This window comes from Carassius gibelio, chromosome B3 (genome assembly GCF_023724105.1).
Source record: "Carassius gibelio isolate Cgi1373 ecotype wild population from Czech Republic chromosome B3, carGib1.2-hapl.c, whole genome shotgun sequence".
Taxonomy (NCBI): Eukaryota; Metazoa; Chordata; class Actinopteri; order Cypriniformes; family Cyprinidae; genus Carassius; species Carassius gibelio.
Window position 1 is genome coordinate 30,413,032 of NC_068398.1, and position 24,453 is coordinate 30,437,484.

Below are 24,453 nucleotides of genomic sequence, written 5' to 3' on the forward strand. Positions count from 1 at the left end.
ATTTGCATGTTACATAGCCTCTGTCATCATCTTGCTTTGCATTCCACCTTATTAACCCTTAATATGGTTTCGAAACCTAAAGCAGTGGCTGTGAGTGAAGTTTCAAAACAATTACTGCGTCGTTAACTACTGGCAGAAATCTGAGGGACTGCACTGCACATCTTCTGAAATACCACAGTTCTTGACATAAGCTCAATGAAGCTTCAGCCAATTGAAGATAAATCATTTCACTTCAATGCTTGAGTTAGAAACTGATTCAAGATCAATTGTTTTCTGTATGCAAATGCAATACATGTTGCAGATTCAAGAGCAGATTGCTTAATTTGGATTGCTATTTTCAGGTTATTCTCACATGCCAGCACCGTAATATTCCTTAGTGTATGTTCTGGTTGTAGTGGAAAAAACCCATGGCTGAAACAGATGTTTCCCTCTTGTTGAATAATCTTTCCCTCTCCTGTTGTTGTTTTTGAGACATAATAGGAAGCGGTAGGAGGAAATTACCACTTGTTTTAATCCTAGTTTAAATGCATTTTCCTTGTGGCCACTGGCACAACCTTGCCCCAATGACCTGGATGGTGGTTTGTGCCATTACAAATATTAATGAAAGCAAAGTTCAGCCCTTCTAAAATTGTGTATTCAACATTCTTATCCAAGGTGTTTGTTTGGAAAAGCAGCTGTGACGTTTTCGCGTAATTTAAAATGACAGCCTCTTATTTTTCTCCGTTTTGACATGCTGCACTTTAAAGCTATAGTTTGTTTTATTACTAGCTTCATAACCTGTTTGCACTTTACTCATCAAATTGTAGTTTTTGAGCTCTTGCACACATATAATTAAAGCGACCTCTTGTCATGAAGCAGTTGAGAAGTTTTTCCTCATTTGGAATGGCAAGAAAATTTCCTTTACTCAGTGCTATTTTCTCATCAAATGTAATGGGTCTACACTTCTGAAACGTGCAAAAACATTTCATCAGCAGCCCCAGACAAAATCTGTGAACTATTTTCCATGCTGATTTTTGGGGAAAGTCTGCCTAATGGATTTAACCATGGTTCACTGTGTTAAATGAACTGACAGCGGTTTAAGTCATTCATTTTTTAAATGTAATTGCCATTTTATTTTTTTGGGTGATGCACCAGTCCTGTACTTGGATTAAAGGGATAGTTCACCCAAAAATGAAATGTCGTTCCAAACCTTGGAGGGAAAGATATCAGTCAAATATTTTTTTACTTTATTACTTCTTTGAAGTTCCTATGAAAAACATGAGAGAAAATACTGTCAAGTTCAACAGTATGATGAATAAATATTAATGGTAATACTGTACAATAAGATGGCATTTGTCAACATTAATGTATCAACTAACATGAATGAACAATGAACAATACATGTATTACACAATTTATTGATCTTTGTTAATGTACATAAAAATATAGTCACCCTTTACTCAGAAAACAGGTTAATGTAATGTTAAATATTGCGGTGATCACTAATCACACACTAAATGAACACAATATCGATAATTGTTGCTTTGAATATCACTGTTTCTATCAATATCGCGACACCCCTTATCCCTTTATTTGATGAAAATATACTGTACATGTGCTCCATGCTGTTCTGTTCTCTACTACACATACTCAAGAATATTGTGTACACTCAATAATGTCTGAACAGGCTTTATTGGTAGGTGCATAATCAAATTAGAGAATAAATTTAATACAAACACAAGGGGTGTGGAATGTTTAGAACTTTGTGAATGACAGCCATTCTAATTCTTTGAAAAATCTGCTTTCAGCACGTACATATTCTCAAAGGACCTGCCCATCATTGAATTTATGGTTGTTTAACCAGAAAAAAAAAGTCTCTCCCCCGGCGGCTGGCCCCGCAGCTGCCAGACCCCGTCATTTGGCACGGAGATGAAAGCATGTCTCGTGCTCTGCTCTGTCCTCTGTGACACAGCCTGACCGCAGCACAGTCACAGATGTGACCATTAACTGAACCGCTGGCCCTGTGACGGCACGACTCCGCTGACACGACAGACACCCGGAGCTGGGAAATCTGTCATACGGACAGTTCGCAACACCAGCGGACTTCCATTACTGATATATTATCATGGGATTGGCTTCTTCCATTTCCAGAGATAATTTTTTATCCGACTTTAAAGGGAAACCAGGATTGGTTTCTTCAGGACATAAAAACATGGAATGTGTTTGGTTTGGATATGCATAGGCTTCCAGAGGCCTCAGATCCAGGCCTTGGCAGCAACAGTCAGCCACAATCTCTCTGTAGAGTGGCAGAGCTCTTTGAAATGTTTTGTGACTTGCTGCCATTTCAAAAATGCAGCCTTGTGTTTATAGTGAAGGCGTGACCGAATGTGAATTCTGTTGCTTTCCTCTTTGCATTCAGGACTTGATCTCAAGTATGGCTTTTGGTGAAATTGGATGCTACAGCTGTGCATTTGATCTAACACAGAAGGGCCGGAGCTTGAAAACAAATTGAATCATCGTAAATTACATTGGCATTTGCACTAAAGAAGTTTGTAATAATGTGAATGGCTTCATTGAGAAGTCAATGATTATGCGGGACTTTGAGGACGCTGCTGGAACACAGTGCTCTTTCACTTCAGTTCTGTTTTAGAGAATGATCAGATGTTGAACTTTTACATTGTGCCGAAAAAGGCCAATGGTCATTTGATTTGTTTGTCTTGGCATTGGTTTGCCAGCATGGACTGAGTTTGACCGCTCTTCCACAAAAACCATTGGAAGTTGTTGTTTCCTAAGCTTAGGCCTTTGGTGTTAAATCTAATCTTGTGCTTAACCTTTGCCCTCTGACAACTGAGATCATATCCATCTTAAATTAACTGACCATTATAGGGATGTCACAGCCCTGTACTGATCTCCTCTTCTGCAGTGGATGAAATGACCCTAATCCTTCAAGACTTATGAAAGCTAAGATGAAAGTTTGCTCTTGTCCTCAATCTAGTGAATAGATTAACTTTCCACATCCAGCGCCCTTTATTATTTCATGATTTTTAACCCTTAAATGCATATATCGGGTTATTAGCATATACTGACGATGACAGTGACGGTAAATCATCAGCTCAAATTGAACCCTAATAAGTTCTGTATAAGGTAATGAGGTTTCATCAATATAATTCATTTCATTTCATTAATAAGGTTTTGTTCTTTTGTAATTGTTCTTATAATATCAAGAGCGTTTATTTTTTTATTTTTATTTTTTTGCTATTGCAGCAGATCCATCCGTGTTGCATATATAGGTCCAGATCAATAAAGACCCGAATATGTCTTGGTGAAACATTCATGCATTTAAGGGTCTCTTTTAAGACTCTGAGGGCAGAATTTGACAAAAAAAATTTCAATTTTTTTCTTAAACATCATATTAAGTGTACATATTATTCGAGGAGGCATAAGAAACAATGCTTCCCGCTTTAACTTTAACCGCTGCTCGACAGAAGTTTTAGTTTTTTAATATCATATTTCGTAATATTTGTGTTGTTTTATTTTTCTACTGTGGATTATTTCCTCATACATTTTTTGAGAAGGCACGCTCCTTACACTAACCAATGGTAAGTAGTAGCCCCTAGTGTGAACTTTCTGTCCCAGTTTTAATAAGAACTTTTAGACTTTTTCGACTTTCAAAGTACTCTGATGCATTTGCTCTGTCGTGTGTTTGAGTTGGCTGCACGTGTGACCACATGCTCCTCTGGGCCCATCTGAAACGATTATTTATTTACACGCTGTGATGCTTAACCCCGAGCAGGCAAGGGCATCCCAAACCTCAGCAGCGGGGCAGAATGAACTCTGTACGCATCCTGCCTCTCTTTAAACTCAATTCGAATCTATCTTCTGTACCTCTCTCTACGCTGAGCCCTCTTGATTCTTCCCAGACGTCACTGTTGACATTCCCAAGCGTCCAGATTCAAGAAAAACAAGCCCTTGCCTCATAAAATGAAACATCTTAGTATCCTTTTTGGCACATTACAGAATAGTGCTAAATAGATGGTGGTTTAGAAAAGGTGTCATCTAGGGGTGACCAAAACAAGTTTAGGGTTACGTTAGTGCTACAGGAAACACTGGAACTAACAAACAAACAGCTGCTTATCAGATCTGGCAAAAATAAAGTGTAGACACAAATTTTCCTGACTGTAGCCATTGGCGACTAGGTTTTATGGCTGCATATCTTTGTTTTTGTCGCATTTGCAATCATTTTAGTTGCAGTCTGGAGATTTGATTATAACTGCAATGTTTATGACCTACAATACTGGAAAGACACAGAAGAAGACCGGCTTTATCTTTCATGTAGGACCTGCCTTCCCTGTTATCAGGACTTCATCAGGGGTCTTGAGAACAGGCCGACATGAGTCTCTGCATTCCAGCGTGGAGAGCTTTAAGTGTGTCAAAGGTCTGCCATCTCTCCTAAACAATAATCACTGTGAGCTGGATCAGTTTTTCACCTTTATCTCTGTTCACAGGCATATTTTTGCCTGTTTTGCTTCAGTAATCATCTCATGGGAACTGGCGGGGTTAGTGTGTTGTAAAGTTATAGGGTTCTTTTAAACATATTTGTCCATTTTCTAAATGTAGGTTTCCTATTTTCCCTTTCTTTCTTGGATTTATATTAGAGGAATCTTATCATTTTAAAGCATATAAAATGGAGTGCAGAGACATTCATGAGTGATGAGACAAACAAGCTGTTTTACAGAATCATGATGTCACAGTGACTTTTGTGTCATGAGTTGTGACACAGGTAACATCCATAGAAGAATCCAAGCCCTCAATAAAGCACCACAGCACATGAACTAACCACTAGGAGCAAAAGCGTTATTTGAATGACCTCTCTAGGAGATCTTCTCACCCTCTGCTTGGAGATCTGGAAGTGTTTTACATGGGAGGACCGAACGAACACAATAGTCTAAGCGATCATACTTTTTGGAACAATGGTCTAGGGAAGGAAGTGCAATAAGGGGCCTATCCTTAGTCCTTGAAAGCTTGGCTGCTCTCGATGGGGCCTGTGTCAACAGTCCCCCCACCTAATCTCGCCAAGGGTCACACTTGCTTTTGCACCCTCCATCCCCACTTGAACAATCCCTCCATCTGTGTGGAGTCCCGACCCCCCTCACCTCTGATTTGGGATGGCACAAACCGGAAAAGTGGCTCACAAAGGGAAGTGCATTCTTCCATGCAGAAAACAACGTGTAAACAAAGAAGACCACCAAAGACATGGTAGGTGAACTGAGATGGGTTTGTCTTTGCCTGCTGGAGCAGAAGTGCGCTGCGACACCCTGTCTCTCACTGTGGACACTGTGTGCGCTTTACAAATCCGTGTGGAGAGCCGGAGAGATGAGCAAAACAATGAAGATGGGTTGGAATTTGGTGTCATCATGTAACCTTAGACTGGTTAAAAGAAAGGGTTTGAAAGGGACCGTGCATTTGCTCTGATCGGAGTCTAAGATTTCTGTCTGCAGATGTGGAAAAGAGCCCAGATGTTCAATGAAGTGCTGGAGGAAGTCTTGATGACAGGATATGATGTTACCTAAAGTACAATCTAGGACTCTTTAGAGAAACCCTAATTCCTGCTTCCTATGATCTCATGCTTCCTATGACATAATCCAGTAAGTGCTAAGTAAACAGTCAAAATGTGTACAAATGTGCTCCCAAAACCCACATTTAAGTTCTTGTTTAGCATTTAATTTAATATATGTTGGGGCATGGCTGCAGGCATTTGCCTATTGTAGCCTAAATTGTACAGTTCACATACTTTTACCCAAGTAGTGTACTCGGTTTTTGAGATTTTGGGCATTTCCTTGCTCTGTTGTGTCAGCAGCAGCTCTCTAAAAGAGCCCTGTGAGCGAGCCTCTCGGTTTATCAGCTCTGATATGGTGCAAAATCCAGAGTGGTAGCTGTCGCCATCTTCATTTACACAATCGATAAGAGGACCAGGGGAAGTGTGTTTCTCTTTCTCCAAACACGTAATCTCCCCAGCGTTCCATTGTCAAGTCAAGAGGACTGGAATGGAGCTGTGAACTTCCTGGAATCTGCCACCTCTGACTTTTTGCTGAAATTCTTCAGGCCTCAAACATTTGAGACGGCCACAGATGCTAAGCAGTCCACCCCTGCCTTCCTCCTGTTTAATCAAGTAGTTTCTTGAGTAGTCATTACTGAAGAGGAAGGTTGTCAGTCATTAAGCCATTGTTTCAGTGGTTATGACTGCTCGGGGTGGGGGTTGGTATGCAGGAAGTAGCCGATGTATAGAAATCAAACATCAAACATTCAGCTCAAAGATCAAAGACACACTTGATAACAGTCTGTAGGATACAGCTGCTGGGAATGCAAGCACAGCTTCTTAAATAGGGAAACATAGGATTGCACTATGTATTGCACCTGTATTTTCTGGAATAAAAAAGTTATACTTTTACCAATAGGACAGAAGTTTCCAGCCTGCTCCTGGTGGGCCAAGACCCTGTAGAGTTGACCTGCCTCAAAGTTCCTAGAGGTTCAGGTGTGTTTAACTAGGGCAGGAGTGGCTCTCGTGGAGCAGCATTGGGCTTTTCAAGATTGGCTCTTGTGAGAGGTGAGATGGCCTCTCCTATAGCTGCTATAATGTTTTCTTGAGATTTTAGCCATACTTTAAACTACAAGAAGATGTCAGCGCCCCATTGGGCCATTGCGTGTTTGAATCCCGACTCGTGGACCTGTCCTGATCCCGCCTCCTCTCTCTCTCCCACTTAGCTTTTTTACTCACTTTCCTATTTAAATGAAAGGCAAAAATGCCCCCAAAATTCATCTTATAAAAAACTACTACTTAAAGTCAACTTTGTTTCATATTGCACAACTTTGCCAAAAAAAGTTTCCAAAAATACTGCCATGCAGAGACGCCAATTTGATCACATGGCTTCCAATAAGACAACACATGCAGAAAAACCATGACCACTTTTTTTCAACTAAATGGACCAAAGTAGACAAAAAAACAGACCCATTGGGTTCCCAACTTATATCTTTAACCACTACTTTAACCATGTTAGAAGTGCAACTCATCAGTCACAAGGTTCTCATTTATAATTCTGTCTGCATGTTTCAGATTATACAGCTCAGTCTAGTATTTAAAGTGCACCTATTATACCCCTTTTTACAATATATAATATTGGTCTTGGGTGTCCCCAGAATGTGTTTGTGAATTTTCAGCCAAAAATACCCACTTATTATAACAGCTGGAAAATGTCATTTTTGGAGTGTCTAAAAAAATACCTAATTTGGAGTGTATTGCTTTAAATGCAAATGAGCTTTATATTCCAGCCTTGTCTCCAGAAGACACACAGAAAACACCATGTAAAAGTGGATTTTCCATTAGTAGCTGCCCTTAAAGTGTACTATATGTGGGGAGTTTGTAGCAGTTTTGGTTCGACTACCTGTGCGACAAAGCTTTTAGGAAGTGTCATATTTTAATATGACAGTGCTTATGGGTCATTTCAGATGGAGCACAATCTGTGTGACTCCAAAACCAGAGGCAGGGTAAAATCATGAGAGCCTTGCTTTTCCTTTGGGTGTGTATGTTTACAGCTTGGCTCCAACGCATTGTCAGTTATAGTAGTGAAAGGCGTTGGCTGCTCTTTTGTAGTTGAACATATAATTGTGTACTTTTGATATAAGCAGTGGTTGCCTAAATTTAGTGTTTTCCTTCTTTCTTTTTTTAAGACTCTCAAGTTTACCAGCTTCACTCCACAGAAATGAGCAGAAACCTGAAGTCGGCTTTACAGTTCAACTAAATCCTTGACTGTGCAGAGTTTAACAAAAATTACCAAATGCATTCTTGTGGTGGGAACCCGTTATGCTTTATGCCTGCCAGTTTTGGCATTAAACAATAAGTATTTGTTTTCAGTCTTACCAATGTGGTAACCAAAAAAGAGGTGCTTTTTCTTGCTCATAAACTGCATTCAAAATAACTTAAATAAACATTTTGCACATGAATGTTAAAGAGAGGGTTTTTTATTTTTTATTTTTTTTATTTTTTTTTATTTGTACGGCCAGTGTAATCAGGTTCACAAACAAATGACTCATTTTAGAATGTTCTTTTTAATTAAATGGTTAAAAACCTCAGTTATTTGTCAAATACAAATCAGCACTCTCGAAAGTACAAAATAGTGGTTAAAAGATTGTCACTCAAAATTATTTATTTCCCTAGGTAAGGGAGTAAGAGCCAGTGCTTTACTTCAAAGCTTCTCATTATGTATGGCAGGTAACTAGGTTCTTTTGAGACCATGTCAATTAACTTCTCCTGTGGATTGAGGTTATAGAGCTTCACTTCAAAGTTTTTTTTGTGTGTGTGTGTGTGCGTTTCGGTTACTCATTGCTGTGACATCTTCATAATAAGGATGATTGATGGATCGTCACTGTGATTCCACATCGTGGGTGTATCCAGTGTCTGCGTTCTAGGTCCCATTCTACCTCAATGCCCCCAATGCCTTGAACTCTGACCTCGCCAAGCTGGGCATACAGACACTGATTTCTGCGGACATTGTGGGTTTCTCCGACGTTCCTGTGATCGGGTTAAATTGTTTTGTCATTACTGGGAAAGATACAAAACAGAATCTGGTGTAAACGGAACATGTAGATTGAATAATAAAAACATAATATTGTCACGTAGGCCTGGCATTGAAAAAAATTTAGGCCACAAGTGAGATTGGAGATGTAGCATATTTTTGTGCTTTCGGACAGTATTCATTTTATATTTCTCAATGCTTTTGTGTTTGTTCTAAAATTGCTAATTGTTTTAGAATATAGTTGTAACAAATCCCCCATTGTAGATTCTTGAGGAAACTTGAGGAAAACAATCCCTTTCAGAAGATGTTTTTAGATGTTTTCTAAAATTGCAAAAATGTATGTTACAAAAGCATGCACTGTTAAACATGCTGCACTGAGATGTCTTAATTTTGATGGAAGAAGCAAACAATTAGTTATAGCAGGGTTTTAAAATATTGACTAATGGTCTTGAGACACTGTCCATTTTTTGCAGTGACAGAATTGTCTCCCTTGAGGGCCACAATTGCTGAAGATCAAAGACCCCAAGATCACTATTGAGTGGTCTATTATTTTCCATCCCCCTGTCAGTTTAACGCCTCCTGAGCTGGCTAGTGAGGCCAGGCAGAGGTCAGAGGTTAATGAAGTGCCCTTTGTTGTTCACAGGAAGAGACCGTGTTATTTAGTCCTGTATCTCCTAACAGGAATCTCCTCAGACCTTCTCATCAGTCTGGATCCCAGACTCCCTCTGGGGCTCTCATGGGAAAGACCAATGTAAACTGCCTAGCAGCGACTCAAAACTTTAGTCCTAAAAGTTAAAGTGAGCAGTTTGTCATTTTTGCTCTGCTGGTGGCCTTTTCCCTAGTAACCACCCAACACTACCTAGCAAGACTACATTCAGACCCCCTCTCTTCAGACTGCTCAGTTTTCTAGTTACAGGTTGTTGTGCAATTCAAGCGAATATGCTTCATTTGACACTTATGATCAGCTATGAGCTTTTAGTACAACAGAGAAGCTGGGGAAGGGAATTCATACTGAATATATTGAGGTTGTGTTGTAAATGGTGATAGTTGAAATATCAGCCAGGCCAGTTAATGAAAGGTCTTTTTTTACAGTGTACAGTATTGGGCACCCTTGTTTCTAGTCATCAGTTTGTCATTAGATTTAAACCACTATGGCTTTATATACTTGCAATATATATAGCATCTTGATTGTCTTCATGTGAAACTGACATCTGTGTTCTGTGTTTTCTCTTGTGCTGTAGAGTTACTGGGCTCCACAAAGAGGCTGAACATCAACTATCAGGATCCAGATGGGTGAGTCATTGTTGTTTTGGTGAATCTCATAAGAAATCAGGTCAATGACATAATAATCAGGTCAGGACACAGACATTCTGGTGTTTGCAGCCGGTCAACACTTTCCCATAAGGTCATAAAAACTGAGAAGTCATCTGATTAGAAAAGCTTTAGGATTTCTTGTTTATTGACACCTCAGTGCACTAGTATTATTGCAAGTATATCATAGTTTAATGAACACTGGGCTCAAAAGACAATGCAAACTTGGCAGATAGTGGATGGTAGGTAGCAGTCAATGGATGAAAAGTTCCTCAGAAAATAATCTTAAAATACATAATTAATTCATTACATCATCATTTAATTTCACAGTTCAGTGAGTTCTTAATGGTTAATGAATTAAAAAAAGTACAATTTTGGAAACATTTTAGTATAGGGACCAGTTCTCACAATTAACTTGTTGCTTATTAGCATGCCTTTTATTAAAATATTATTTGCTGATTATTAGTACTTTTTCTGCATGACCATATTCTACATATGTTATCTTACCCAATACTTAAACTTTAAAACTATCTTGCTAACTATTAATTAGTTAGTTTATTGAGACAAAAGACGTAGTTAATGTGTTAAACACTAAAAATGAAGTGTGACCATAATTTCCACAAATTCTTAATTTGGTGTTGAAATCTGTTTTGATATTTACATTGCCAAGGCTGAATTAAAAGATGGCTTTTTTTTTGTTGTTGAGAATATTATTGCAATGTTTTCTATTTGAATATATTTTAAAATAAAGCTACATTTTCAGCATCATTACTCCAGTCAGTGTCACATGATCCTTCAGAAATCACTCTAATATGCTGATTTGCTGCTCAAGAAACATTTATTATTATTATTATTATTATTATTATTATTATCAACTACAGTAGAACAGCATTTACTTGAAACATAAATTATTTGTAACATTAAAACGTTTTCTTTATCAAATTAATGTATCTTAGCATTAATTTATTTTAAAATGATGAATAAATAAATAAATATAGTGATTCCAAAATTTTGAAAAGGGAGTACAAATGAGCTGCTCATGTCCTCTCCACTGACAGCATCACATCCTCGTCCCGTCACTTGAGAGTGTCAATATGATCATGTGCAGGCACGTCCACTTCCTGTGTGATTTATCATCCCACTTTGATTCGTTTGGAAATTGACAGGAACGCTTTTTGCAAGTCGCTGAATCACACAGACATCTGAGTCAGCAATCAAACCTCTGGATTACACCACTTTTCATAATAAGGTTTCGTGACTATGATCAATTTTTCACTTGGCTCTATTATATTGAATTGTGTGGCCATTCTTTATCTAATCCTATTTTTCTGAACACTCTGTTAAGTTGTGCACTTTCATGTAAGCTTTTAACATTTTGAATGGGCAAATTTCCCCAGATGCCTTGAAATAACTCATCAGTTTTTGCTATAATAATCATGTTTGGCCAACTTCATGTACACACTAAGTGCGCTACAAGCTATTAGCCTTAAAAGCAGTGTTTATAAGTCTGAATCCTTTGAGCCAGATGCTTTACCTGTGTCTCATCTTAAACTGACCACTATCGTTGTTCACACAGTCCATTAAAACATGCTATGTCAACAGTGTCTTTGAGATAAGATGGGCCTCTCGCAGGGCTGTAAAATGGTACATTGACCTCGTATATTAAACTTGAGACTCTTGTGACATTTAGGTGCTTGTTTTTGGGCTGCCCCCCATCTCTCTGTCATAAAGAAGAGAAAGGGGGGTGGGTCAGTCAAAGGGGTCAGAGATGGCCATTCGTGGATAAGGACCGTAACGAATTAGATAGGAGTGTTTACAAAGCACCGAACAGCCATTCTGTTGATTTTCCGCAGCATTGTAATTTCAACCACCATTTATTCGGATAATTTTCTAAATATTCTGTGTATTTCTTACTTTCTCACAGGTAGCTGAATATGACATTTATTATAATGGGTTTTATGTGAAGATTGTTTTAGGTTAAAATAAATGTTGATTTTTTTTTACGTAAATGTTAAATTTGATAGCTCTCATTTACAGTGTAATGTCGAATGGCTGTAATCAATTTTCAGTTTCAAAGAGACATCAGTATTATTGGTATCAGTGATACTCGCCTTAAGTAATAAAAAACATAAATTATGTTGTTTGTCCATTTATTTGAATATAATAATTTATATATTTATATAATATAAATATTGCAATATAAAAGTATATAAAAAATGTTGTAATGTTCAGTTCTAATATATATATATATATATATATATATATATATATATATATATATATATATATATATATATATATATATATATATATATATATATTTCAAAATGATATTTTATTTATTATTTTCTGAACATGTTTTCATCAGATACACCCATCTTAAAGACACGAGAGTTGTGACACTGTTAGGAAAGCCTTGTTTCTGCATGCCACTTAATGATGACCTCAGCATGCATCATAAGCTTGTACTTTTGATTGTGAAAGTTTTTAATGCTTTTGCATGTCCAGGTCTGTTGGTAAAAGAGAAAAAATTAAATTGGGTTGGGGGGGCTGGCTTGGTTCAGCAAATAATAGTGGTGTAGCGTCAAAGATTTTGCTTGTCTGTGAGACAAATTAGTATTTGAGCCGCCTTTGACTTTCTGGGGAACTGTTAGGATTTGTATGGGGGGTGTTTCCATGGCAAACTTGCTGGAATGTGTGTGAATGAATGGCAAAGCCGGTGTGAGAGGGACTCTTTGGAGCCCTGTCCTTTGTCCTCCCAGGGCAGCGCTGCCAGGACGCATCAAATCCGTTCTGACATCCCGAGAAATGAAGGTGAAAGTGGACAGGGCTTGTAACACAAGACCCTCGCTGAGTTCTGGGAACTTTTCCGAATTGTGTGTTTGTGGGTAAAACAACAACTGTTCAATATCGCTGCGGGCAGCCACTGGACGGTCTGACCCACTCTTGATATCTCCTGGGGTGCAAAACTGTGTTTTTGTCTGGTATGATGGCCTGATGAAGAACATGACAATATTCCAATTAATTTTCATTGTATGTGTGAACATTACTAAGTATTAAGGACAGTAATTAAGGCTTAATGACATTTAATTGTTGCTGAATTATGTCTTGGGTGTACCTTACTAACAGATTGCCTAAAATAATTATTGTAGGCAAGGCTCAACAATAAGGATGGCCTAAGGACAGATTGCGGTACCACACTTGTCCGGCCGGGCCAGTGCTGCTTGTCACAAAATATTATGTTAGTTTGTTATTACATTTAGTTTTCTGTCACATGTCCAAAATGATTACTAAACATGCTGATTTAAATGTAATGTAATTTAATTTCATTTAACTTTAATTACAGCTCAGTTCAGTTCAGACGTTTGAGGAATGGACTGAAATGTAAATTATTATTTACTGAAAATCTTCTGCATGGAGAGTGACCAGTTCCCTGGTAAAGTGGGGTTCACTTCAGGTCCAGTTTAGGGATAAGGAAGACCTGTCATTACAATAAACTGTCTCTCTTCTTAGCTCCCAGTTTCTTTTAGTTTTTTTTTTTTTTCCTAGAAGGATGATGATAGCGTGTGTAGAAGTGTTTTCGTGAGAGAGAGAGCTCTTTCACAACACAGGCTTCTTTCAGCGTCTACATCCCCTCGCAGGGCTCTCAGGTCCAGCCCTCGGCAGGTCAGGTAAAAAGAAGCTAAAAAGAAAGACAGCACAGAGCAGTGATTGTGCCACCTACCCAAGAACCCCGCACCTCAAAACCAGACCTACACGGAACAAGCAGGATTCTCATGCACTCTTATTGGGATGATATCTGTGCACTGTAGCGTGGATATAAAAGTGCATACTCAAATAAATGCTTGTTATACAATGACCCCCAAGATGGGGGTTTCAATTCTGCGTGAAATTGAGTTGTGTGGGCACGGGCCCATAACTCATAACACAGAGAGGGCATGAACTGACTCTCTTCCCCTCCTCAAACACAGATGTCCCAGTTGTGAGGCTGACATTGCCACCCTAGATTCTGGAGAGTTAAAAAAGTGATGTTATGCCTATGGCTTTGTGCCATGGAGCCTCTGGCAGTCTCCGTTTCTTGCCTTAACCTGCCCTCTTGTTGTAGTGCCATGGAATGTTCTCGACTCTGGAGATTTCTGTGTAATTAAGTATAATTAACTCTACTTTAATAGGATTAATAGGATTATTTACTGGCAAACTACTAATACTAGTGGAATTTATTTCTGGAACTTTATTTCAAAATCCTAATATAGAAGAGATATTGCCTCTTGGAGAAAGGACCTTGCAGGGATCCAATCGGCCAACTTCTGGTTTTTAATCCTAAAATTTAACCACTTTGCCAAAGCACCCCCTTTCATCCTCCACTTAAACCTTAGAATGAATTATTCATTTTCAGACCTTCACAGCTGTCATGCCATTTCTCATGAGTGTCGAGTACATCCACTGTGAAGAAACTCACACGTCAAGCTGATTTACATCAGAGCGTTTCTGCGAAGCACTGCAAACATTGTGTCCTGTGTGATTTGACACAATGTGAAAGTTTTTCACCAGGTTGTGATTTCGAGGGTTGGAAGACCTTGTAAAGTTCCAGTTCTTCAGAAGCTCCGTCGGCAAAGTGTCTGCCCTCAGCTGGAGTCTCAGTGCATCCGTAAAAATAATCAACGTGAGCGGTCATATTTATCCTGTCTGATCTATTTCCGATCTACTCGTCTATGTTGTCCCATCTAATAGACACAGCAGTCAGTTCTGAGAAGCCCGTCTGAGGCCATGGGTTCAGGAAATGAACAGCTCCTTTGGCTTGCTCCATGTGGATTGAGTAAAAAGCCTCCGACTCTCTGCTTTTCATTAAAAACAAAAATGCTGAGCCAAAATACCTGCATTGCTAAACAAACCGCATGAGATGTTCCTCCATGATTCTTGATAAGATGAGTCAGGGTTGTTGTGGGTTAAAATCCACAAATAGGCAAAGCTTCCGGACTGACGCTGCAGACAAATTGAAGTTCTAATTCTTGCCTGAGACTTCCAAAACTTTGTGAGCTGCCAATTTAGGCATCTATTTGAGTCACCGTAGCTACTCAGGACAAAATGTCTTTTCTCAAAGACTGGCAGCATGACTTTGCCTTTTAAGATGCTTTTTTGCCTTTAAATATGCCGCCTTTTGGCTGATTTCTAAAGCAGCATTGCATAAAATCTTTGCAAAGGCAAAACCAAAATGCACTGAAAGGAACATCCATCCCCAATTGCAAACAAAACCGAGCTCTGCAGTAAGTTGAGCCTTCCAAAGGGTTTCAAATAGGTCCTTTACAAGGTTCTGGTAGAATGCTGAAAGCCTTGCTGTAAATATCAAACAAGTTCATCTGACTGTATGGAATCATATTCCGAAGTTAAAGGGGGGGTGAAATGGTCGTTTTCACTCAATATCCTGTTAATCTTGAGTACCTATAGAGTAGTACTGCATCCATCATAACTCCAATAAGTCTTTAGTTTTATTATATTCAAAAGAGAAAGATAGTCTGTACTGATTTTTCCCGGAAAAACACGACCGGCTGGAGGCGTGACGTGTGGGCGGAGCTAAAGAATCACGAGCGCCAGTAGGCTTTTACGTTGAGAGCATTTGGAAACTGTGACATTACCGTGAGGGAAAAACCATCATCCAAAACAAACCATGGCTTACTGTCAGATTCAGCCGTTTATTTATGATCCAGAATCAGATCCCGAGGCTGAAACTGAACGAGAGCAGCAGCAACAACGACTCGCTCCGAGCGGGACTCAAACCCGGGTCTCCGGCATGAGAGGGGACGCACTAACAAGGAGGCAGAGATATTTGAAGCAGTTTTACTCACCGCCTGTGGTTCCAACCCACGATCGTGACCCTTTTTCGTTGGGATTGCATCATCCTTAAGAAATAATCGATACGCAAATCCGTCGTCAAACTGGGCCTTGTTTGTAAAACAAGCATCTTCGAAATGCAGGGAACAAACAAAAACACTTGCACAACTCCGTTGATGCTCTGTAAAAATAAACTCCATCCACTGGTCCCTTAATGCTGTTTTTTTTTTTGGTAATCTGTGCAGGGTTGTCTTGCCCTGGCAACCAAAAGCACACTTCTTTTGTGACATTTCGCGACGCTCTCGCTCTGATCAGTGAATCGCTCTGATCAGTGAAATGTCTGTGCTGCTCAGCCTCGCTATACGGGAGCACGCGCTCTTCCGGCAGAAGTGCCCTAGGACCCATAGAAGGAAATTCCGCTCCATCTAACGTCACACAGACCCATACTCGAAAAAAACTTTCCGAAACTTGTGACAAACCGGAAGGAGTATTTTGGGAACAAAAATACTCCTTCAAACGTACAACTTAATTTTTGAAACTTTGTCCATGTTTAGCATGGGAATCCAACTCTTTAACAGTGTAAAAAACTCAGTATGCATGAAATAGCATTTCACCCCCCCTTTAAAAACAAATCTGAGACTGTGGCTATCATACACTATACAATTTTCTATGAAGTATGTCAACTCTGACTGCCTCAAATCTGCATACGCTCTGATTTTTGGCACATAGCATTGACTTGTCCAGACTGCAAATCAGGCCAAACATATGGTAAAAAATACTGTAGTGTATGGAGGGTTGCAAAGAGGTGGAAAAAGTTTGGTAATTTATGGTAAAAACAAACACAAACACACAAAAATTCGGACATTTTTGAAACTCTCAGGTTTTGTTTTTAGGAAAGTTGCCATAAACTTTCCACTAATGTTCTACCTCTTTGCAACCCTAAATGTAGGCAATTTATAGCCAGGCTTTGTAGCATAGTTGACCTCTCATACATTAGAGAGAAGAGCTGTTTTCTTAGTGTTACGGGATGCTTTCATGCACCCTGATGAAATGGTCATTGCTTAAGTAATGTCTGCCAAGCTGTGACTTGACATTTAAAGATACTAAAGTGGGGAATTTAAGCTACTTAGTCACTGGTGCACAGTTTATTCCAGAAGCACCACAGTGCAATTTGGCTAATTCTCTATAGGGCCACTTGCACCTCAAGTGACAGCTTCCCCTTTTAAAGTGATACGTTTGCACTAACGGCTGACAGTGAGGACCTCACTAAGACAAGATCCTGGAGGAGATTTACATCTGAGGTGTCTGAAGCATTTGAGGGGGTTGAGGAAGACAGGCCTGTTACTCACCTGTGAGAGGTCTTGCTTTGATTTCGGCATGTCCTAACACAATACATCCACCCCAGACAAGTAGCATTTTCATTTGTCACACTTCTGTAAACATCAGATAATACGAGTGTGGTTGTCTGTGCCCAGAGGACACTGTTTTTTGTTGCCTGAGCTTGTACTGAAATGAATATTGTATATATCCCTCTTATCACACTTCTTTTTTTTATTCGCCTCATGAAGCCTTGCAAATGCCAGACTTCAGTCTCTAATTGTGCCACAGATTGAGCAATACAAGGCACTTTTACAAGACATTGGTTTGTTGGCAACCTCACATGTACTTGAGTTTTTATTTTTCCATTTTCTGTATGTCCACACATGGACTCAAGTGGGGAATAATGAAGGTGTAACTGTGCTCTGCTATCAAAATAAGCTGATAAATGTTATAGAGTGGCTTCTTTATTATTTGGCTGTAGCCTGCATCTTTTCCAAAAGTGTTGTTCTTAAGATGTCAAAAGTTGCTCTTTCCACTATTCTCTCCATCTCTTTTAAGATTTCAATGTTTTTCCCCCATCAGGTTTTCAGCGTTGCATCATGCTGCTCTCACAGGAACTACAGAGTTGCTCTCTCTGTTGTTGGAAGCTCAGGCTGTTGTGGACATCAAGGATCGCAATGGTTAGAACTAACTCCTCATTACCTTCAGCTCTACACTGAGTAAAACTATCAACTGGTTGTGATTTACTTGCATATCGATCCAGGACCTCATAACTGCAGCCTGATAGAAGACCTAAGCTTTTTAGTTCTGTTGACCTTTACACAACTCAAATCGAATTAAGACATGTGGAGATCGAAGTTCAGCATAGACAAGTGCACACCTTAATCACACTATTAGCTTCATGTAGGATTTTCACCGCATTTTGCGACAGGATACACACACGGCAGTGGTCAGCCGTCTGTTTGCACATATAGCATGACAAATATATTAACTACACTTGAAGCTTTTGTAAAATTAAAAATGGAACACCAGAAATTGTATATGGCATCATAACAAAGATGAACTATGTTTATACGTGAAATTCTGGAGGGGACTTTGGATGGAGTCGCGTGGGAACTTAATGACATGTGCCATTAAAGGGTTAGTTCACCTGAGAATGAAAATTTGTTCATCTTCTTCTCACCATTGAAGCATCTTAGGTGTATGTTCCATTTCCTCTTTCAGAATAATCCAATCGAAGTTAAATAAAAAATTGTCCTTGCTCTTCCAAACCTTTCAATTGGGGGTAAGTGGGTGTTTGTTGTCATCTGTTAAAAAGATGTGAAATAAAGTGCACGCATCTGTAATAAAATGTCCCTCACATGGCCCCGGGCGATGAATAAAGGTCGTCTGTCGTGAATCCATGCGTTGTTGTAGGATAAATATCCAGATTTCAAACATAATAAACACTTTTTCTCACTTCTGCTGACTGTTGAGAACCGGAAGAAAGTGCAGGTGGAAGATGGAAGATGTGTGCGTCGGACACGTGCCTCTGGGAAATGTTGGAGCAAATGAAAGTCTCCTTTTGGCTTATTTCAAAATCCTATGACAGTTTTCTTTACAAATCCTTGTTTTGTGCTTCTAATTCGTGACCAGTGTTTTGAGTCAGTGCAAAGTCGCATACACCTAGGATGCTTCCAGGGTGAGTAGAAGACAGATGAATTTGCATTCTCGGGTGAAATAACCCTTTAATCGAACTATGTACTGTAAAACGGGAACATGAAAGAAATATTCTTAAAGCAACTCATGTCAACACCTTAATCATAAATTATGGAATTGAGGTTGCGAACAGGACACAGAATAATATAAATGTAAACGTTTTAAAATACCCAACACATTGAGTATTTCTTCAAACATTAGATGCCGTTAATTTGCATTTTAAAAAAATGTTGTTCAGTCTTGTACAGAGATTGCATAACTGTGTGTCAGAGATGTAATTGGGTCTGATTTGCTCTGCAGGAATGCGGCCGCTTCATTACGCAGCATGGCAGGGTAAAGCTGACTCAGTGCTCATGCTGCTGAGATCGGGGGCCGCCGTTAACAATGCGTCTCATGACGGCCAGATTCCACTGCACCTGGCTGCTCAGTATGGACACTATGAAGTGGTGCGTACCCATTAGACCAATAGTTCCCAAGCATCCCCCCCCCCCCCAACACTACACATTTTGCATGTCTCCTTAATGAAACCCACCTGATTTAACTAAAGCTCATTGTAGAGGCTCCAAGAGCTGAAATGGGTGTGTCAGACAAAAGAGACATGCAAAATCTGTTAGACCACACCCAGATGCTTCAAAACAGACTGCTGTGAACAAACATGTCACACAGAGCAAAGCACCACTATGGCTTAAATGGACAGGCCTGACAATATTTTTCAACTGAAAATTGTTCCATATTTGCTCTGTTTGTAAATTTTGTTCTAAAAGCCCACTGGGAAAACTGCTCTTGTTGGACACAGCACCTGTGAATCAACTGACATCACCTCTCTGAAATGCAAAGAAATATGATATCTGCATTGCAAAATCAACAAGTGACCCCAAATAAATTGGTGCAAAACACATAATTCTTCAATTCTCTCCCTCTCTGTTTATCAGTCTGAGATGCTGTTGCAGCACCAGTCGAACCCGTGCATTCTAAATAAGGCCAAGAAGACTCCTCTGGATCTGGCCTGTGAGTTCGGCCGAGTCAAGGTCAGTGAGCTCATCTCTATCAGTCACTTATCAGTGTTTCAGTGCTAGTGTGTTTGTGCTCGTTCTTCACGCCAGATGTCATTCGTTACGTCAATGTCACTATGGTTACAGTGATCTCATATATTACATCTGATGTGTGGGTGAATCTCACAAAATCTGACAAGAACATGTCTAGGTCATATTTCAGCTTAAAGTCCCAAAGAAAAGTAAGAAAAAAAATATATGAATTGATTGATTTTGCAGAGAAATGCTATCATGTTCTTGACATTTTTTTTGAGAACACAGATAAGCACAGTCCACGGAGACACCTGTCTGTATTTCATTGAAAGATTTTCCTCGTCTCTCCTTCTGCCCTGACTGTGATTTGTTTTCCCGTCTGTGTTTGTGTGTCATTCATCATTCATGTACCAGGTGAATAAGAGCTCAGGTTTCAGGAGAGGCTGTGTTTTACATGCTCTGGCGCACACATGTCCAGTGGTGTGTGATTTCACTTCAGCTGTATATTTAGGCCTTTTTCTCGAGGTGTTACTTTAATGGCAGTGTGTATGTGTGGTATTTAATCAGCTGCTGTATTGAGGTATCAGGGTGAGGCTGAAGCAACTGGATAATGTCTTTCTCGCCCCACGTGTGTGCTGACGTGAAGGAAATCCACTCAGTACTGCCCGCTTTGGCTGTCTTCAGTGTGATCTATGATCGATTTCAGTGTACGTTCAATAGAGTCATCATGTACATGATTATAAATAGAAAAATGGTAACCCATAATTTCACATTTTTTTACTTTTCCACATTTATGAACAAAAGTTAAAGTCATGAAAGCTCAAAGAACATCATGATGTTTTTCCATGTATGCTGGCCGTTTGACTGGCCGTCTTCTTCATTTCATTCGACTTGGAAGTTTTGTGAAAACATTTACGTCCACCATCAGAAACAGTGGCAGATGTCACAACCTTGGCTCGTCTCTCAACGTTTGGCTGCTGTGCAACATTTTTCCATTTTTACTTTCTATACTCTACACTATCCACAATCCCCAGTGCAAGTCTGACGCTCGCCTTCCAAACCGTAGAAAATGAAATGACTCGTCTATTCAGCTCCGCTAACTATGCTTCACTGGAAAACACCATTAGTGTTTGAGGCCCAGATGTTTTTGGCTGTTAATGGACATACTGTAGGATACATTAGTATCCTTTGAGAGCCAACAATCACCTTCCCAAGAGCCCTCTGTCTGTGTGCATGTGTGACTCTCTCTTCTTTCCCCCCTGTTCTTTTCTGTCCCTACTCTTTCATTCAGTCTTGCTCTCAAGTCAGTTTAATGTTAAACTGTACATGGCATTAACAAGAGTGTTTGTACCTTACTTGTGTAATATATATTCTGTTGAAAGCCACAGATTTCAGAAGATTGGTTTTGTTAACATTTTGTCCGCTGTGCTTTCATAATGCTTTTTTTTCTTCTTCAATTAATTCATTTGCATTTCAGTTTTAGCTTTTTTTCAGTCATTTTAGTAGTACATATTGCCTAGTTAAATTATTTGCCAAGGCATAATTTCTTGTATTTATTCTAATATCTATGTTTTATTTGATTAAATGACTAAGATACTAGTTTTAGTTAACCATACAGGTACAAAATACCCCAATGATCTCTTTTCTCTTTTGTAGGTGGCTCAGCTGTTGTTAAACAGTAATATGGTTGCGTCTCTGTTAGAGGGCGATCGGAAGGACGGGTCAGACCTAAACTGTAACACTCCTCTGCACCTCGCCGCTCGCAACGGACACAAGGACGTCATTCGGTGAGCTCTTGGAAACCTCATGTGTGTAGCACATCTGTAGGCATCAGTCTCAGCTGTTTCCGGCTGTCTTTCCTCTCTGGAGAGATGCGTGTCTCAGCCCTGCTGTGTTTTTACACTTCGCTTGATTCTCTTGAGCTAAGGTGTTTTCCACAGCTGTTAGTACAGAAACACTGCTGATATAATGTAATAATGACCCTTACAATACATTGTAATTGGATGACCCACATTCAAAATGAATATGCACACCTCTGAACACACATGGATTGAATTCTGTTTTGATGCACCACGTTGCACTCACACCGTCCCTAGTGGATTTGACTGTTTCTTCAGATAAACACAAAGAATGAACAATAATCCCTCTCTGTGAGTCCATGTAATGAGGGTGAATGAGTGGCCAAATGTTTAACAGCTTAAAAGCACATATGGTCATCATGACAATAATCCATGGACCTCAGTGGATGGATCAAACCAGTAAAATCTTAAGTCAAACAATTGGCGGTCCTCTTCTGTGTCAGTTTCACAACGCGTTGGTGATGCTTCTCAGCATGCGTACATTATGCTTCTCAACACACATTACACTTATGCTGAGTTCACACTGTATGTCCAACTCTGTCTGGTCTGCAAACTACGTTTCATATAACTCCTCCCAGAACTTCCCGCTGTTCGCAAAAAAAAACCTGTTTCGCAAAAATCCTGCTCTTTCATTGGCTGTAGGACACAGCAGGATTTGGAATTGTAGGAAGGTCCAGATATTTAGCGTGCCAAAAATTTCACTGGCATCTGTGATTCTCTCAGGTCTTGTCTTTGATAATTCACACTGTGTGATTTTCACTCATGGACACAAGCACTGATTTGCCTCCAATTTTGGGTATTTGGAGAATTTGCAAAAACCTTTCAGCAAGTGAAACTCTAGGCTAAAATCCTGCAGTGAGAACTCGGCATAACCAAGAGCGAAGGGAATGTTCATATCGCATTATTGTTCTAGATTACTTGGGAGATGTTTTTCGTGTGTGAATAAATAATAAAATAGTAATAATAAAAATATTGCGTAATACTCTCCTCCATTTTCTAATACAGCTGGATGTAGCAATCAGCTAGCTTGCATCATGCTAATCACGCATCATGCTAATTTTCCACTCCTGTTGAAATTTTTGAACTTGCGCGGAAGACGCGATTGAGGCGTGTATATCGCATGTTCAAGCAATAGCAAAAATTTGAATCTATTTGTGTCTTTGCATTGACTTTGTGTTCATGTACTCATGTCAGGCTTCACAACACGCTTATATGAATCTTCTTAACATGCTTATATAACACTTCTCAACACAATGCACATAAATAATACTTTGAAACACATCACGCTTCGCAGCATTCTTCATTATACTCTTGTGTGAAGCTTCACTACGTGCTTGGTTGCTGCTTTACACTGCACTTTTGTTTATGTCAAACGTAATCTGTAAACTCTCTGGAACGCTTGTGTGGCAGTAGGCCGGATACAATGGTTTATATTTCATAAGACCTTACCAGAGCTTCAGTACTCTCTGAATGATTCCTGTAGATTATAACATATACTTTTGAATATAGATGAGTAGGTTTTTTTGTTTGGACATGAGCACAGCCTCTGTGTCATCAGCAGCACAGCAGACAGACACTGTACCCACACAGCACAGGATGAGGCTGGGAAAGTCCTGGTGCCAACAGACAGTCAGTGTTCTCTCTGACTCACGTTCCCCCACATGATCATCCCGAGGGAGAGGAGCGTCCCAGTCTCCTTAAATATGTGTGAGGATGTCTGGGAAGAGTGCGTTTCTGAGATCATTAAACACTGTGTGACTCATCACTTTAATTAACAAGGACATGAGGCACTTCAGATATCATGATAGTGGAAGCCCATTTCTGCCTCATAAGAAAGAATAATATTTGGTAAATCATAATGATGAAATTTTTTACCAAAATAAAGTCAAACTTCTGTGATGTGTGTGTGTGTGTGTGTGTGTGTGTGTGTGTATATATATATATATATATATATATATTCATGTCATAGAAAATAGTGCTTTGGTAAATATAATTTTTTTTTTTACTAGACAGATTTAGGCTTCCATAGACATTATCAATTTGTACGGTAAAAATATTTCTTAAATGAAGTAAATATTTTATATTATAATAATGGTAGTATTTACTTTATTGCTTTTAATTTATGATTCTCTAATGTTAGTATAATAATAAAACAATGATTTACCAAAAAAACTCACATTACAGTATGTGTGAGAATGAAAATAATGGCACAATTCCAAAAAGTGAAATAGAATCTGGAGATAAATTTCACATTGAATATCTGTGCATTTTGTGTTTGTGTGCATTTCTGTGTGTGTGTGTGTGTGTGTGTGTGTGTGTTTCCTACGGCTGTCACACTAACAGATCCCATCCTAATGCCTGACATTCCCAGTGCACCACTGAAATTCCATCCTGCATTTCGACAGACAAGCGTCTCTGATTCCACCTGATGTGTGTGTGTGTGTGTTGTGTGTGTGTGTGTAAATTCCACAAGTCTGTGTGTATTAGAGGCCCTTCAGTATGTATATATAACACTGAATGCTAAAGAGGATGTCGTCTGCTCTCTGTGGAGTAGTAGTACACTATTGCCGCCAATCCATTCATTGAGTTTCCATCTCTTTCTGTGTCCAGGCTTCTTCTAAAAGCAGGTATTGACATCAACAGAACCACTAAAGCTGGCACAGCGCTCCATGAGGCTGCCCTCTATGGGAAGACAGAAGTAGTGCGGCTACTGCTGGACGTAAGTTCATCTGCTTTTTCAAAGCAAGGGTCACTGACCTCTCTGACATTAAGTGGCTTTTAATTTTAGCTATCAGCAGATTTCTTTTGTAACATCCTGTCATATGCTTCTTTTTAAACTTTTTGTTTCACAAGCAACACAAC

At 39.4% G+C, this 24,453-nt stretch overlaps 1 protein-coding gene across 5 annotated transcripts in view; it reads left to right on the top strand.

Annotated features, from left to right (window-relative positions):
- LOC127953115 (caskin-2) overlaps positions 1–24,453 on the top strand; it is a 51,896-nt gene that overhangs the window by 14,307 nt on the left and 13,136 nt on the right. For all 5 annotated transcript variants that reach the window (XM_052552031.1, XM_052552026.1, XM_052552027.1 and 2 more), the window contains exons 3-8: positions 9,791–9,842; positions 17,592–17,689; positions 19,008–19,153; positions 19,640–19,735; positions 21,389–21,519; positions 24,202–24,310. In XM_052552031.1, coding sequence (XP_052407991.1) covers positions 9,791–9,842; positions 17,592–17,689; positions 19,008–19,153; positions 19,640–19,735; positions 21,389–21,519; positions 24,202–24,310 — 632 coding nt within the window. The remainder of the gene's footprint in view (positions 1–9,790; positions 9,843–17,591; positions 17,690–19,007; positions 19,154–19,639; positions 19,736–21,388; positions 21,520–24,201; positions 24,311–24,453) is intronic.